At 43.4% G+C, this 18,257-nt stretch overlaps 1 protein-coding gene across 1 annotated transcript; it reads right to left on the bottom strand.

Annotated features, from left to right (window-relative positions):
• Positions 1 to 3,833: 3,833 nt before the first annotated feature.
• Positions 3,834 to 12,997, bottom strand: LOC134079093 (GTPase IMAP family member 9-like). The gene is made up of 3 exons (XM_062535261.1): positions 12,964 to 12,997; positions 10,147 to 10,761; positions 3,834 to 3,841 (listed from the first exon to the last, which is right to left on the bottom strand). Exons 1-3 carry the CDS (start codon positions 12,995 to 12,997, stop codon positions 3,834 to 3,836), a joined length of 657 nt encoding a protein of 218 aa, XP_062391245.1.
• Positions 12,998 to 18,257: the final 5,260 nt, after the last annotated feature.

The raw sequence follows: 18,257 nt of genomic DNA, 5'->3' as shown, positions 1-18,257 counted from the left end.
TAAACAATGGCATTGTGGGGCACGTTTACTGTTTTGCTTCTGGTTTACAGCCGGGTCCTGTAGTTTTTCCAACGTGGCCACAGCAGTTTATGAAAAAACTTGTCACAGGTCAGAAAGATCCTAAATCTCGCGCTAAAAAAAATAACGCCGTTAAAATTGTTTTGAGTTAACGCGTTAATAACGTGATATTTTTGACAGCACTAGTTTTGACTGAGCTGAACTAAAATGTGTGTGTGTGTCTGTGTGTGTGTGTCTGCATCAGTAGCTTGAATAACAAGGTTAGGCTACTCGGAAGAGTATTGGCCGTATTTGTTGTGGTAATGGAAAAAACAGCTCTGCTAATAGCTTTTTAAGTTGAGCTTTTACCTCATAAACAGACTGTATAAAGTAAACGCTTTCTAGTAGCTAACTTGCTAACATTCACCTAGCTAAGAAACGTACGAAACGAAACTCCTCATTCTATGCCACTTCAAGCGGTAGCATCTGGCTAATAGCTCAGTTCCTGTTCCAACATGACTGTGCACCAGTGCACAAAGCAAGGTCCATAAAGACATGAATGACAAGAGTTTGGTGTGGATCAGGGCTCTCAAGTCTCACGCATTGAGCGCGAGACACACAGATTTCAATGACTTCACCCGCTAACATGCCACACATTGCGAAAAAACAAAAAACAAAAAGTCCTCCGCGCTCCTGAATTCACTCTGGTGCGTCAACGGGAGAGGACAAACTGTAGTAAAGAAAAAAGGTTCACTGGAGCAACTCAGATGTGAAGATTTTAAATATTTATTTAAGGTGCCAACATTGTAGGACTAACGTTTCGACGTTTTGCCACGTCTTCATCAGAGTCTAGAATGGTAGGCATGGGTAGATACTTTAATCAGTTAAACAGGGACACCTGACAGGGGTGGTGCCTCAATTAACCTATGACAACCATAGACGTAGGCTACACTCAAAGCCATCAAAGTCCAAAAAAGTATGACTAAACATACCAAGTGATACAAAAACAGTCATAGATGCACATCAGGAAAATGGACATGGAAAAATATGAAAAAATATGAAAAAATAAACAATGTTACAAACTAATTTAATATAGTCTAAGCTAGCACGTCTTTAAGATCAATACACACATGGCATTTCTCACTCCGAGAAATTATTAACTTGCCCGCACAGAAATTTCTAAAGGCTTTATTTTACAAATGTGTCACACAACGTTGCTGTCTGTGCGCTCATTCAGCTCAGAGAGCTACTGTTCAGTTACTAACCTATCGGCCAATCAGAAAATAGGATTTCTCAACCAATCAGGAAATTGTTTTGTTTTGTTGCCGGGCGAGGTCTGAGTTTTAGTTTCATGAGCACTCTCGGCCTTCGGGGAAAGCATAGCGGAGGAGCAGTGAGGTGGTAAACGAAGAGAACCAAACGGAGGTGGAAGAGAACAGAATTATCAGGTAATAACTTCATTCATTTAAATCTCTCATTAGTTAAGAACAATATAATTTAAGTGTTCGTTTCAGAGATGGGGGACTCGAGTCTAGTGACTTGACTCGAGTCAGACTTAAGTCGCCAGATTGAGGACTTGTGACTTGCTTGATCAACAGTGAGAAAAGACTTGACTTGACTTGGACTTGCTACTCATGACTTGAGACTTGACTTAGACTTGCATGCAATGACTCGACAAGTCATTGCTGACTTGGTTAATTGGTGGATAATAATGATAAAAACGATTTTCGATTGGATATTTCCTGTTGCATGTGGGCGAACCTGGCAACCTCTCTACTAGGTGCTAGGTGACGCGCCCGCCATCTACAGTAGAGCGGTCGGGGTTTAGAAGGTGGAAGCTGTTACCGGTCCTGCTGCTATTGCAGCAGCCAGTGTTCCCAAAATCATAACATTTGGTTTTAAAGACTATTCAACTCAACAAAAGAAACGATTCGCCGAGACATCCGACACATCCAGCACCACGTCAAATGTTATCCGCCATTTCCAACTACACAAAGAAAAGTAAGAAATGTCTCTAGCTAATTTCACATTATTTTTAATCTAACGTTAGCTGGCAGAGCTAACATCCCATCTCCATCAGTAAAACGTGACAAGAGTTGTATCATGTTGACTTAGTTTCACATTGATCCCGCCTATCAAATAACAGACTGTGAATTTGACTGAAATAAGGTAGCCTATCTGAAATTGCCAGATTGATTCACTTGGCAGATCAGGTCTAGCTAGCGCTAGTTGCTAGTCCAAAGTCTACTAGAAAATCACTCAGAGTGCGCAAACCTCCTCCAAGCGAACACATCACCTCCTCTTGCATCCATCCATAACTTTTTTAGTTAACTTGCGAACAAACAAACATATACAGACAAACCAACAAACTCCGATAAAAAACATAACCTCCTTGGTGGAGAGAAAAACTTCGAAACGGTCTTTGTCCCGAAGCACATGATTGTTGACATTCACGATAATGTCGAGGTGAAGCTGAGACAAATCATGCATGACTGCAAGTAGGCTACTTCTTTATGTTGGATGAGAGTAGGCTAGGCTACAGATGCGATGGATGTTACATCACATCTGTACTCTCACCATGGACGTTAGGAAATGTGATACATTCTTAAAAATGGAGTGGGAGCATAAATGCATTGAATATGAGGCTATGTTGCACTAACTGGTTTTCAGTTTTGTGCTATCATTGAATGGTGATTTATGTGAGCCCTCTGCACTGAAATTAATACTTTTCACTCATGTGGCTGTAAAATACTTGTATTTGTCGTTAGGGAATGCATAAGCCTATTAAAAATGCATTTGAGCATGAAAAAAATGAATTATATGTTATATACATTTTATTCTTATTCAGAATTATTTTGTAGCTTCTCATGTCAGATGTGCGAAAGTGCGCAGCCACATTTGCCCCTCTGATGGTGATGATAAGAAATTGTGGCCCTCTTAGTCATGAAAGTTGCCCATCCCTGCAATGTAGCTGTTAGACACACACACACACACACACACACACACACACACACACACACACACACACACACAGTATGAGAGAGTGAGGCCTTTTTGAAGGAGTAGTGGACATAGAAGTTGAGTACTCATACCGTGTTGAGTACTCTGTCTGGTAATTATTGTTTGGTACACCCTGTAGTCGTTCCTAGTAATTCTGATCCTGCTGGTCCTAGTGAGCATTTCTTTAGCCTTATATCCCCTTCTTCTATTTGTTAGCCCTTTTGTACAAAGGAGGGCTACATAAAACGTAGGCTGCCGTCTCTTCAAGTTTTAAGACGGTTGTCTTCCAGCTTATTATATGACTTGACTTGTGACTTGCTTGACCTAAGCTATGACTTGACTTGACTTGACTTGACTCGACCTAAGCTATGACTTGACTTGACTTGACTCGACCCTCACAAAAACGACTTGGGACTTGCTTGAGACTTGAAGGTTAAGACTTGAGACTTGCTTGAGACTATGTGTGACTTACTCCCATCTCTGGATAGTAGCTTAAGTCTTAAGAGAATGAACCGTTTGTTGTTTATTCAAAAAGATGTCAGGGAAGAAGCAAAAGAGCCTTCTATCCTTCTGGAAGGCTCAGCCATTGCAAGAGGGCAGGTCAGAGGCCGAGGCAGACACTTAAAGGGATAGGCCTACTTTAGATGAGTTAGTGGAAGCAGAAGAGGATGTGAGCGAGGAGGAGACAGCACAGGTGGATGAAGAGGAGACCGAGGTGGAGCCGGAGGTCACAGTTGTCCCTAAAAAGCCTTAAGTGGAGCTGCCACATACAGGTGCACCTTTAAAAATGAATGGACAACACAATGGCTCCTACTGCAGGAAAACAGCTGTGCCCATCACGGAGCTGCAGATGTGCAGCGACACATCAAGAGCAAGGCACACCTGTCGAAAGAGCAGATGTGCAGCGACACATCAAGAGCAAGGCACACCTGTCGAAAGAGCAGGCGTTGCAGTCTGCTAGCAGGATTGCACAGTTTTATCCTCCCGTTACGGTTGGTGGCATGACTGCTCAAGAGGCCAAGGTATTGACCTGGTCAAAAGGACCATATTCTTATCTTGGTTTTCATTATTTCTGCCCTCAATTCTGCCCCCCAAAAATAGTATTTATATGTTTAATAATTATGAACAATTACCAGCTGATGTCACACTTTCAGAATCTGCGTTTTCCATATTTAATTACCTCTACAAATAAATTTGTCTTGAATGTCCTTTCTGCTGATAGCATGGCTATCATCTTTTTCTGTTAAAGACAGGAAGAGCTGAAGCTAAAGTGGCTGTGGCCATGGTGCAGCACAATGTGCCCTTTGCCACTGCTGAACACTTAAGTCCTTTTAAAGAACTGCTTCAGCGACTCCATCACAGCACAACAGTATAAATGTGCCCTTTGCCACTGCTGAACACTTAAGTCCTTTTAAAGAACTGCTTCCGCGACTCCATCACAGCACAACAGTATAAATGTGCCAGCACAAAAAAACATAACCAATGAGGCTGTGGCACCACATTTTAGGGAAGAGCTGGTCTCCAAGATGAAGACAAATCCCTTCACACTTACTGTATAACAGGTGGCTCAAATGATACAGGTGTTATTTTTACTGCCAGTTGACACCTCATTTTACATTTCTTTGTGGTGTGTGTGTAATGTTTGTAAAGTAATGCTACACCTCTTCATTGCAGGGTGAGACAAAATGAACCCCCCTCACGGTCAGAGTGTTTGATGGCAAGGTTGTTCACAGATTTCTGGATATGTGCACAACAAGTGGGCAACGCTGTGGCACAGCCGAAGTCATTTTTCAGAAAATCAACGACGTCCAGGCATGGACTGGCCATAGGGCATACCGGGCAATGCCCGGTGGGCCGACGCATATTTGGGCCGAGGCTGTCTATTTAATAATAATAATAAAAAATATTAGGCTCATTTATATAACGTACGGCCACAACGGTAGCGAATCGCGGCCCATTGGTTGACTGCCTTAATGGACATTGGGCTAGTCCAATGAAATCTCAGGGCCCTCCCTATCTCCCTCCCGGCCTCATCTCCCTCTTGACTGGAGTTCGACCGGAGTTTGAGACCGTCCGTATATGAAAATGTACGAAGACCAACCACAAAAGCGCAAGGGGGGCGCAGAGAAGTTGCGAGATAAAAGGCTAAAGCCTACAAGTGGATGCAGCAAAAATGTGCTAAAATTACAGAAATGTTTGCCACCACAAGTTCAAACAGGGCCGTCGACATATAGTAGCAGTGCAGAAGCAGCACCGAGTGCAGGCTTCAGAGAGGCACATTCGAGTGTGCAACAGAGTTACACAGAGGAAGGAGTAGCTATTCAAATTGATTCGGAGGAGGAGGAAGAGGTGAGAGACGTGACCCAGCAGGGACAGATTGAGGAGGAGGTCAGAATAGCTACTGTGAGGCAGGTAAGAAGGAGCCGAAATGTTGGCTGAACTTTTTGGGCGCACAACGAACAATTAAAAGTTTGAAATCTGCGACTGCTTCTTCCCCTTGCTTCTTTTAGATGTATTAACCTGCCTACTATGTAGGATTCAGCACCCAGTTAAGCAAAACAAAGTTTTATAGTGTGAGCGCGTCTTTTTGTGTGGTTTCTGTGTAGGCCTACCCCCCGCATTTGAATTGCGATACCCATTAAATTAACGAGTTGTCGGCTCGCCATCAACCTTCTGAAATCTTAAGACAGTCACGATTGGTCGAAATTGTTGTCAATCTTGACGCAGTACAACAAGCAAACTATCACATTTCTTTGTGTCAAGCAGACACCCATACACACAGACATGCAGTCAGACGCATGGAATGAAACAGGAATGGTGATAGCCCATGGAATTAACAATGAAAATGTTTTGGGATGTGTAGCCTATACATCTTCACTAAATAGTATCAAGGTGAATTGTTGGCTAAAACTGTGCAAATGCTCAACATAAATTATAGCAGGTTTTATTTAGTGAAGCATTTAATAGCATGAGTTTTGTGCACAACCTCATCCTTGCTGGTTTAAAGATCACTCTAGTGCGTGTGTGTGTGTGTGTGTGTGTGTGTGTGTGTGTGTGTGTGTGTGTGTGTGTGTGTGTGAGAGAGTACAATAATAATTAATATTGTTTTAGCAAGGGTAGGCTAGCCTACTCGCTTCCATGCAGGCTACTGCGGTTTACTTAAATATGTTTTACAAGCAAAACAGTGTGCACATATGTTTTATCGTGTAAATTATCATGGTGGGCCACTATGGCCAAAAATGCCCGGGCCGTTTTTTGGTCCCAGTCCAGCCCTGACGACGTCCTCCAGAAACACTCCATACCATGGGGTAATTGTGTTCGCTCTCTATCGACAATGCCCCGGTTAATACAGGGGCAAAGAACTCCATTACCTCAAGGATACTTGCAGAGAATCCCAGTGTCTACATCCATGGGTGTCCATGCCATATTCTACATAATATGGCAAAACATGCTGGACGGGGTTTTTTGGAAGTAAGTTTGTATCCTGTCAATAAACTATAAATAGCTTGATATGCTGTGGTGTAATGAATTTGTGACCAAAACGCAACATAACAAGCTATTTATCATAATATAATCTATTGTAGGTGGCTGGATTTGACCCTGAAGATCTGGCAGTGGATGTTGGGCACTGCTTTAGAGGCAGTACAAACCGTACGAAACTTTTAAAGTTTTCCAAAAAGCAGCTGCTTAATTTGGCTGCTACTCACAAAGTTGAGCTCACTACTGCTGAAAAGCGCAACAAAGCATCCATCAAGGCTGTCTTACAAGCTGCTTTGGTCAGTAAGGGCATTTTGCCCGAAGATAAATCTCCCGACTCTAGTGAAGCGTTACAGCTGCAGGTTCGGTTGAGAGAGTCGAGTATTTGAGAAAAAGAGCTTGAGTGTGACTGTGAGCACATGCAACTACAGGCCCGTGAGCAAGAACTTGAAAATCAGCTGGCATTGCGAAAGTTAGAAATGGAGGCGCAGAGGATGGGTGTCACTCCTCCTAATGCCTTTGAAGTCTCTCGCCACATCAAACTTGTGCCACCTTTTGTGGAAAAAGATGAAGAAAAGTACTTTCCGCACTTTGAGCATGTCGCAACCAATTTAAATTGGCCGAGAGCGATGTGGGCATTCCTCCTGCAATGCGTTTTAGTAGGAAAGGGGCGGGAGGTTTACTCTACGTTAAGGCTGGCTTACATTGCACGATTTTGGTCTGTTTTAACAGTCGGCGACTAAATTTCCAAAATCGGGCGGAAATCTTGAGAGTTGTGCTAGAATCGCAGCGCGCTCCCGTCATCTAAATCGTTTAGTGTAAGGTGCCAATCTTAGCGGTTTTAAGTCCGTCGGAGGCAGTCTTTCTCTAGTTTTGCCGTTACGACAATATCAAACATGTTTGATATTATCGGAAGTCTTTTCAGTCGTGGCTCATGCAAATAGTGACGTGAACATTAAAAACCAATAGTAACCTTGCGCGAACATGAAACAGGAAGGGGCAAAATAGGCGACAGCTGTAGCCTTTATGATTATTTGTTATTTCATTTCTTATAATTTATTAGTCGGTTGTTCTACGTGACAGAACAGCTCTATATCTGTTAGTGATGTCACACATCAAACAATGCTGCAGAAACGCGAAAAAATTACTTTGATATGAGTAGGCTATCATGTGATTTCCTGTGAATGATGACGTGTAGCCTATTGCACGATGGAAATAATTTGAAGGAATCTAGCAGCAGTCTTGTAAATAGTGACCCACAGTCTTTGCAAAATCCTAATCTGAGACTGGCCTGTGACTAGACTGTGACTAAAACCTCAATGAATTGTCTTTAGATGTGAGAGGGTCTGAGACTGTAGTTTTTCAAAAATCTTTTCCAAATCTTTGCAAAGTCTGGCAATGTAAGGTAGGCTTTAACTGTGGAGCAGAGTAGTGACTACGATGTGGTTAAAACGTCAATTCTGTTGGTACCTGAAGCATACCGGCAAAAGTTCAGAAACTTAAAAAAATCTGAGCGGCTGAGTTTGAGTTGAGTTGGTTGAGTTTGGTCGAGATAAAGCAACCCTGTTTGATTGCTGGTGCTTGTCACAGCAGGTTGATAGCCAAGAGAAATTGCGCAATATAATTCTAGAAGAATTGAAGAATTGTCTACCAACCGCAGTTGCAAGGTATGTGGCTGAGCAGAAGGCCTTGTCTATCTCGGCAGCTGCTATACTCGCCGACGAATACGTTTTCAAGCACAACATCACAAGAGAACGTTATCATGACAGAAGCAACTTATCTACAACTACTGATACAGACACGAAAAAGAAAGTAGCTGTAAAACAAGATGATCGTCACTGTTTTTATTGCAAATCATCTTGTGCCTTTTGACGGTCACTAACAGCATCTATCAGCAACCTGGGAAAGTATAGCCTGTATATCGCTACTATCTGGTAACTTAATAAAGTAACGTTATCCAGCCTATTAAAAAACATTTCTCCTGTTCCCTATCCTTGCAATCAGATTTCAAACCTTCTACTAGGTGACGCCTAAATACGTCTGTCCTAGAGGACAAAGATTTCACCACAATAATTAGAAGAGTTCAGGCATCCTTTCTGGGAAACCGGTAAGACCGGCATCAGAGGACTAATCAGAGTAGGCTACCCAATATAATAACGTGCATCCGAACAGCAGTGGTTTTTGGATGCGTATAGCCTAGTTTTAAAAAACAGATGGGAGCCATCAAGTGTCAAGTACCATCCTCCTTTGTGAGACTGACTGCCGTGCCTCAGCTAAAAACACGTCAACCGGGGGGCGCTGTGGCGCAGCAGGCTACAGCGCCCGTACCATGTACGGGTCCGAGTGCCCACGGGGACCCAGGTTCGAATCCGACCTGCGGTCATGTCCCGATCCCACCCCATCTCTCTCTCCCGCTTGCTTCCTGTCTACTCTTCACTGTCCTGTAAAAATAAAGGCAAAAAGGCCAAAAAATACATTAAAAAAAAAAAAAAAAAAAAAAAAAAAAACACGTCAACCCCCCCCCCCCCCCCCCCCCAAGATCAGTTTCACACATCAGGGTTATGTTTGTAGAGGGCATCGTAGGCTAACTTGCGGCGCAACCTTGGTAGTTTGCTCCATGGTTCTTGGATTTGGTGTTGCTAGAAAAGGTAGTTCAAACTCTCAATCGCAAGCAATTCAAATGAATTAAAAAAACCTTTTATCTATCCCCAAGGGGCAATTTCTCAAGGATGCAAAGTTTGGTTGTTTGGTCGTTAATACCCCAGGGCAACAGTGTTGCCAGGTCACGTGAGGAAAAATAAGCGACAAGTCTCTGAAAATAAGCCCTAAAGACGCGACCCATTACCTACCAAAAAGTTAGCATCCCCTCCCCGAACCCCTGACGTTACATATCCGGGGCGGTCATGTTGAAAGGAGCCTACAGTTACAGTGTAGAGTCGTGCCCTCTGTGCGTGTAGGCGCTGCATGGATTCTACACGGACACAACAAACACGAAGCAAGCCCAAAAGAAGCACCCATATAAACTAGAATTGTGCATCTCTGTGGAGGAGCTGCAAGAGTGGGCTTGCTCACCAGGGGGCAGTGATGTAAACGCCTGAACAGTCCCCCATTCATTTCAATGGGGAAACGCCTCTGGTGGAGCATGGCGGAACTACAAGGGTCTAAAAACGGGAATACCAGAAAAATGACAACCGGCAGCCATTCGACATTAACAAGCTACCTACATCGGATCGGGCCTGATTTTGAACCGCGTCAATAGCTCAAACACTCTGGGAGAAGAGGCGTCTTAAAAAAGTGGGCACAGAAGAACAATAGATGGGCTTGCCTTGCAAAAGAAGCAACCATATAAACAAGCAAGCCTCCAAAACTGCAACCCGCCACTTCACAAAAAACAAGCCCAAGACGCTTACAATAATATGGCAACACTGCAACAATAGCTGGGCTACTTGATGTCTCTGCAATCTCGTCAGCAGGACTGACTGACTGTTCGATTATAGTGCTAATTCGACATTCCTAACCCTGCTCACAACTGCCACGTGGTGGTTGTTTGGGTCATTGCAGCTTCACTGGGGAAAAATAAATAAAATATGTGTGATTGACGCGTGAAACCGGCCAATCAAAAGTGGTGCCCACTGTAATCAATGTTTGATTAGAAACATCCCCCAGACTTACCCTCTGTCTTCATTCCAGTCTCCAGCTTCTCTTGCTGCTGGAACATGTAATAACCTCCTCCATTTGCTGCCACCATGTTGTCTATCTTCTCCAGGAGAGCAGAGACTTGACTACGGTCTAGGGTCTCATTGTTGTTAAACACATGGTATCTGTCACCACATTGTTTAATGACGTTCCGAAGAGAAAATGTTGGCTTCCCCAGGTAGTGTTCAATGGGCTTGTTCTTCAGATCATCTCCTTTAGTGAAGAGCACAATAGCATACTTGATGAAGTTATCACCGAAAGCTTCTTGAATGATCTCTACTGCTAGACGCTCCTCTGGAGTAAAGCGTCCCACTGGTATCACCAAGAGGAACACATGTGGGCCTGGTAGTACCAGTGAGATGCAGTTAGAGATTTCTTTATTGGTGTGTTCATTATCACGCTCAGTATCAAACAACCCTGGAGTGTCAATCACTGTAATCTGCCTCCCATTGACTTCAGCTGTCTCTCTCTGACACGTGCTAGTAACCGAGTCAGCAGATAGTTCTGCCCTGAACATGTCTCTCCCTAAAATGGTGTTTCCTGTCGAGCTCTTCCCAACTCCAGTCTTCCCCAGCAGCACTATCCGGAGTTCTGGAGAACACACTGTAAAAAAAAGGAAAAGACAGAGCTGGCCAATCAAACCATATTATGTTACAATACCTTAAAACAGCCTGGTTTTGAATGAAACACAACCTTATATTGTTTTCAAATAGTCATTCCAGTTGAGTAATCAGTTTTATGAATTTAATCAGTTTTCTGAACTGCATCATAGGTCATTGCCATGAAGTAATTGGTAAAGTTTCAACTTTCTGCTTGATGCTCTGGGGCCTCATTTATAAAACTTTGCGCAGGATGTACGCCAGAAGATGGCGTGCGCTCAAAACTCAGAAAGTGCGTGCGCACAGAAATATTCTGATTTATAAAACCGTGCGCACGCACGTTCCACGCCAATTTCCCTTTATAAATCAAGCTCTACTCTACATTTGCGGCACCTGTGCGTACCTCAAGACACACCCATAATTGCTTATAAATATTCAGCGAAACGCCCTTAATGAATATTGATGTCTGTGGACAACATGCCAAAAACAGCGGGAAAGACAAAAAACGCAACTTCATTGCCTGTTTGTGGGTTCATAAATGGCGTGAGCAGCCACCGTTTCAGCGGATATCCACTGTCACCTACAACATAACTTGAATGAGTAAAGGGTGAATGTTTAGAAATGGTCGAAAATTGTTACAAATTCTTTTAGGATTTACACACAGGATTTAAACACGATTCGCCCGCACCTACAGTACAAGCCACCATCGCGCACAGCTCCAGCATTCAGTCTGCGCCCAACGCTGCTACAGTAGCCTATGTCTCAATATGAATCAGGCCAACATTTGTGAGCAACATGTCCGTGTCACATTATATAACTTGGACATTGAGGGAATGAAAATATGCTTCCTGTTAACAAAGGCACATTTATTTTCACTCGGTGCTCTTAGCAATATGATTGCAGTCAATAGCACGGATCACATTTGGGAAATTAGACTTTGCTGCGTTTTTATTTGCCTGTTCACCGTGTAAGGAAAGTTCATGTAGTTTGGTGATGAAGCAGTTACACCTCCTAACACGTCTGGCAAAATTCGGCTGAAGGTTGGCTATTCCAGTCCGGTCAGCCAGTTCTCGATTCAGCCAGTGGCAAGAAAGCCGATGCAAGTCAGCACTTACTATAGCCTACCATTTGCAAGCTAACAAGCAACATGTTTGAGCCTTGATGTATTATTGACAAATAACAAAACATGCATGAAAGCCATAATTGGATAATTAACTAAACATACATAGGCATAGCCTGTCTTTCTCGCATCAGATAAGATGGAATTTTTGACGGGCGCGCGAAACAACAATCAACCACGTTTTAGATTTTAAACAGGATTAGGTTAAGGCAGTTATGTCATTGATGCGCGTCATTGCGCGATGTTATGCTTGTGTTAAACTTCAATTATTGAACCAATTTCGGGTCGTTGTACCTGTTTCCTCCTGAGGTCGCAGTTTCTGCTTTTCCCTTTTTTGTGCGTACGCATGGGTCAGAGCTTGCGTGGAGGTGCGCACATTTTCCCGTCAAGTTCACTTTTTATAAATACCAAAGCTTGCGTAGAACGAGGCGTACGCATTCTTTTGTGCGTACGCATCGTTTATAAATGAGGCCCCTGGTCACTAAGCCGAATGAGCATTTATTCCGATATCTTGATATCAACCCAGAAAAGAAAATATTTTGGGCCAGATCCGCATGAAAGCCTTTAGATCCATCTGCAGTGGACATGCGGTATCTGACTCTGGGCCAGATGTGCACCTGATAGAGGTTTCAGCTCTGCTAGCAATGCTGTTTGCAGATGTGTCCCATGTGTCCCATGTCCCATCCAGCAAGCCCACTATTGTTCTTCTTAATTTTACTTACCGGTAATATTCTTATTCTTATTCTTGTTATTAGTGGGCTTGATCCAGCAAGCCAGAGGCTAAATCCCCTAATCAGTCTTCAACATGAGAAAGACAAGAGAATACACTACATTAAAAGAAAAGGAATAGCTGTGCTGTGCTGGGGAGTCCAATGTTTTGTTTCAACCTTCTTCTTCACCACTTGGGTACCCTACTACACTGTTTTTATTCAACTTTAGCAGAGGTACTAATCATTATGAAGGGTACTGCATCTAAGTAGGTTTTTTTCCTGCTGCTGTTGACTCGTCTCAGCACAACCAATGTGCATAAACCTGTAAAGCCAGAACAAGTCTAAGTGCAGTTAATCTGCTTACCTGATGTTGGCCCAGGCTGAGGCAGGGAGTCCATGCTGAGTCAGATCCCCCTCAGGCTGACTGGCCATGCTGGGACCAGGAGATGTGGCACATGTCTTGTGGACACCTCTAGGACTCCATAATCTGCACATGCAATACATACATGTATGAGTAATTATTGGATTGGGTGAGTAGGCATGTTACTGAGAAAATGTTTCCCAAGAAAAATGCACATGGCAATGGGTTACTGACATATGAAAATAATAATAATCAAATAATTTATTACAAGAACCTTGACATATCCGACCCAGTTTTCAGCTTAGAACCTAGACGTATCCGACCCAGTTTTCAGCTTAGGAGTGTTTAAATCATTATAGGTAAATTGACCAAGGCACTTTTCCAAAAAAAAGTTTTAAAAAAGGCTTCATCATGAATGATCACTGGGTGACAGATTGGTTTCGCAGTTCATTTACTAGCTAAAGAGAAAATCTACTTGGCTACCCAAATGGCAAATAGTACATTTTATGTGGGCATTGTAAAATTTGGTATCTAAGGCTAAAGGGTTCACCTACCCAGTAAAGCCGCATTCACATACGTCGTTACTCGCTAGTGGTGTGTCGGTCGCGAACAAATCAGTTCTATCGAACGGGTCTTTAAAAAGAACGACCTGAACTAGTTCACGTTACAGTTTTTCTTCGTTCGTCCCTTCGTCCGTGCCTTCGTTGCTGTGTCCACATCAACCTACTGCTGCTGTGCCAAACCAATCATAAACGTTATCTGTACTGATTCTAAGACATTCTCATCGAATTGGCCAATGAGAGGCAGGAAAGCATAGCAACCGTTTCCATGAAAGAAAACAAATGTAGTTCACGAGTGGCAGAAACTTGGTTGCTAGCTAAATATTAGCAGAGTGTTAACGTGTGGTAATGAAGGATCTTTGATATTAGTAGTGGATTATACATGGCCATGGTAGTTCAAAACCATACAAATAGCTACAACTTCATATTTGCACTTTTAATAAACAGTGACCACGTGTATGTCAAAACATGAGCTACTAACGTTCATCGTTCATCGTTCATCTCGTTCGCGAATCAGCATGATTCGCGAACGCTCTGTAGCCTATGGGGACTTGAAACCGTTTATAATATAATCGTTCTGCCAAGCCTTTAAAACATACTTGTCGGAATATTGGATTGTTTATTTATGAATTAACACGTTTTTTTAAAATAATAGCTGATCTAGCCATAGTCTTGCCTACTTTATCCAGCCAACCTTGAATGTGTCAATTTAATTTTAAGGCGAATACAACAGTGCTAGGCTGTTGTGTTGTCAAAGACTACACATAATATATTTGCCTTTAACTGCTGACCGTTTGTACGATCGTTTGTGAACGAGCTGAGGACTGTGCATTCCATGATTCACCGCTGAATTACATTATACCGGAAATACAACTGAACGAACATACGAACAAACTATAAGAACGAATCATCTTGGCGAACTGAACGACTCGAACTGTGTCATCCGCGAACGATAAAATCCATCACTACTACTCGCCCATCTCTGAGCATGGAATGTGAATGTGTTCTAGCTGAATGTGGCCAGGACAGGCGATGCGAGGACTAGCGATGCGATGTGGGCGGGTACGGAGATAAAATAATTTTAACTTTCAGCGATGCGAGTGAAGCGAGTACCAAATACTGACCCATCTCTGAGCGAGAACTGTCAATGGAATGTGAATGTGTTCTAGCTGAATGTGGCCAGGACAGGCGATGCGAGGACTACCCAGATAGCAAAACTGCACTGGGACGGAACTGGGCCACATGTACCACAACATTCGGCACGGATCTTTATAATGGACCTGATCTGGCGTCCAAACGCACATCGGTCCAAAATTTTTTTGGATCTGTTTGACGGATTTGCGGCAGATATGAACTTGCACTCGTCCAGGTCCGTCCCAGATAGCAAAACACACCTACCACGACATCCGGCACGGATCTGAATAGTGGACCTGATCCGCCGTCCAAACGCACATCGGTCCAAAATTGTTTTGGATCCGTTTAACTGATCTGGTGGCAATAAGGGCTGAGACTGCTCCCAACAAACAAGATAACGTCCCGGCGATGATTCAGAGCTTTTTAAAAAACGTATTTTGTCACTGCGACGTAAAAAGAGGAAAAATCGAATTTCACTCAACTACCAGTTCACCGTTTAGCATTTGCGCCATGGAGATCACCCAAGTCAATCTGTCACGAGCGTGTGGCGTTAGGATAGCCTACTATTTATGTGAGTGAAACAGCTGTCAACGTTGGTAAGCAGTAATTGGCATACAGTAATGATCTGCAATTAAGCTTACGTCTAGAATTTCATTTCACACATTTATTTAGCTTACCTGTGGGTGCGGCTTGGAGATTGATGATCACATCCAGATGATTAAAATTTAAAAGAGTTAGCTGGGTACTTATACCCGGTTAGGTCTAATACTTTCACGACTACGGTGTATTTCCCCCCTAATAAATTACTAAGTCAATGGTCATATCTGGTAATGTTGTTGTTCAAAACATCAGTGGAGTAGGTTAGCCTATAAGCTAAAATATCCCAACCACATTGTTTAAAAATTCAAAACTAATATTTGCAATGCATGCTGGGAAGCAAACAAAGCAAACAAACAAGCAAACAAAGTAGGCCTACACAAAATATAATTAAAGTTATCAGAGAATGTCTAGGTTATATTTTATATCTAAACCATGAGGTTTATAAAGTCATAAAATTGTGATAAGCATCCTTAATTCTTCTGCAAAGTTTTTTATAGTGGTGACCAGTTGGGGATGTGAATGTCTGCTTAAAGTCATATGTGATATGGGACCTGCATTGCAGATCCGTACCACACACAAGAAGCGGACCCGTACCACACATAAGAGGCGGAACCGCATTGCAGATCCGTACCACACACAATAGGGCTCGGGCACACGACTTGCATTCTAGGAATATTGCCGCCATGTTGGTAGCGCACTGAACGTGATGTCCATTCATTCAGATGCAGAAGACAAGAAGCAGAAATATAGTATTAGCTGTGCTGTGCCCGCAAAGTTTTCACGTCATGATCCCGAGCCCTATAAGCGGACCCGTACCACACATAAGAGGCGGAACTGTATTGCAGATCCGTACCACACACAGTAAGCGAACCCGTACAGGTCCGCTTCTTGTGTGTCGTACGGATCTGCAATACGGGTCCGCTTATTGTGTGTGGTACGGGTCTGCTTCTTGTGTGTGGCAGAGCCATAGAGAGAGCAGAGAGAGTTGCGACACGCTTTGATGTCGCCGCCACGCGATCAAAAGTTCCAAAAAAACCTGCGCTGAATGGCTGAATTCCAGGAGGGTGGGATGTAGCTACTTCTAGATGCTGGAAGGTGTAATAATTTAACTCATTAACTACTGACCAAGAGATTGGCTGTAAATAGTTCCAAAAGTCCCATAACGAGGAAATAGCCTGGAAAAAGCACTGCCATTTTTTCCTACGGAGGTCTATGGGAGTGTCGCCACTCTGTTTTATCTACCGCTCTGGTGTGTGGTATACGGATCTGCAATTCATGTTTCATCAGGTCCCTTTCCACAGGTGTATAAAATGAAGCACCTTGATTATCAATGCAGACTGCATGGTGATTGATACACCTGTGCTAAGGGACCTGATGAAACCCATGAATACGGGTCTGCCTCTTGTGTGTGGTACGGGTCTGCTTCTTGTGTGTGGTACGGATCTGCAATACGGGTCCTTTTATTGTGTGTGTGTGGCACGGGTCCTCTTATTCTGTGTTGTACGGATCTGCAATACGGGTCCGCTTATTGTGTGTGGGCCACATCTGGCCCACAGTCAGATACCGTAGGTCCGCTACATACGGATCTAAAGGCTTTCATGCGGATCCGGCCCAAAGGAAATTGCTATCTGGGTAGCGATGCGATGTGGGCGGGTACGGAGATAAAATAATTTCAACTTTCAGCGATGCCAGTGAAGCGAGTACCAAATCAGAATGTAGAACAGAGATGATTGATAGTTAACGGATATGTTTGTAGTGAAGTAAACTAGCGGGGAGCCATGGCAACCGACGCCGGCAGCAGATAATTTTTTCTGCCAGCGAGTAGAATTTCGGCGAGAAGCGAGGAGCGATGGGCGAGTAGCGACGTATGTGAATGCTGCTTAACACTACATACATGTAGTACTAACCATTTCATAAATTGTAACAGCACATTTGTCATACATATTTTAGAATGTTCTTTGTGTGACGCTTTCTATGTGGGGCGCACAAAAAGATGGCTACACGACCGCTTAGCTGAACATAGATATGCCGCAAAAACATGAAACTGTGATTATGCAATGACAAAACATTTCGGTAACACTTTATAATAACTACAAACAATTTATAATTTATTACCTCCGCCAAGGAGGTTATGTTTTCGCCTGGGTTTGTTTGTTTGTCTCTCTGTCTATTTGTTTGTCTGTCTGTCTGTTTGTCTGTCTGTTTGTCTGTTAGCAAGATAACTCAAAAAGTAATGGAGGGATTTCGATGAAAGGTCAGAAATTACAGAAATGACCCAAGGAAGAAACGATTACATTTTGGGAGTGATCTGTATCTCGTTTGGCTCTCACCGAAGGCGGTCGCATTTGTCTCCCTCTCATCCCCCTTACTCTCCCTGCTCTGATTCTCCTGTCTTGTCTAGTCTGCGTTATACTCTGTTGCTTTTGAGAGACTCTCTCTGCACTGCTCCTCAAACTACAACCATGGAATTGATCAGCTGGTCTCTCAACGCAATTGATACCATCTTCTCGATGAAGAAACCAGGTTCGGGGGATCCTGACTGTCCCAGCGGATCAATTAGGAAGGAGACTGGAGCACACTGAATACACTTGCAGTCTTTAATGGTGCAAACAAAAGAACTGACGTTTCGACACAGTAGTGTCTTCTTCAGAGTAGTGTCCCAGTGGATCGTTTGCGGCGGACTACATGATGGACTCGTGGGAGCAGTGGAGAGTCGTGTGCCTGGCGACCCTTTCTGTGGAGGATGCTGAAGATATCGACCTATTGATTTACATGTTTACGGGTCTTGCGCTGATTGGATTAGGCCTTGCCCTGGTAAACCGAAAAATTCTGAGAAGGCCGGCAGCTGTCCAAAGCCCCACATCGCTGCCTGCCATGATTGAATCAGTGGGCAGAGCCGTGGCCACTCTGAATGGGACTATGATGGAGAAGGACAATATTAGGGACAAAAGGGACTATAATGGAGAAGGACAATATTAGGGACAAAAGGGACGGGGAATTAAC

This window comes from Sardina pilchardus, chromosome 4 (assembly GCF_963854185.1).
Source record: "Sardina pilchardus chromosome 4, fSarPil1.1, whole genome shotgun sequence".
Taxonomy (NCBI): Eukaryota; Metazoa; Chordata; class Actinopteri; order Clupeiformes; family Clupeidae; genus Sardina; species Sardina pilchardus.
This window is presented reverse-complemented; position numbering and strand designations above follow the sequence as displayed.

What these genes read in the sequence shown, in the direction of transcription:
- LOC134079093 (XM_062535261.1), bottom strand. Translation starts at nt 12,997, where the DNA reads ATGGACTCCCTGCCTCAGCCTGGGCCAACATCAG. An exon ending in TCAGCCTGGGCCAACATCAG is followed by an intron (nt 10,762 to 12,963) that starts GTAAGCAGATTA and finishes TGTGTTCTCCAG; the next exon opens with AACTCCGGATAGTGCTGCTG.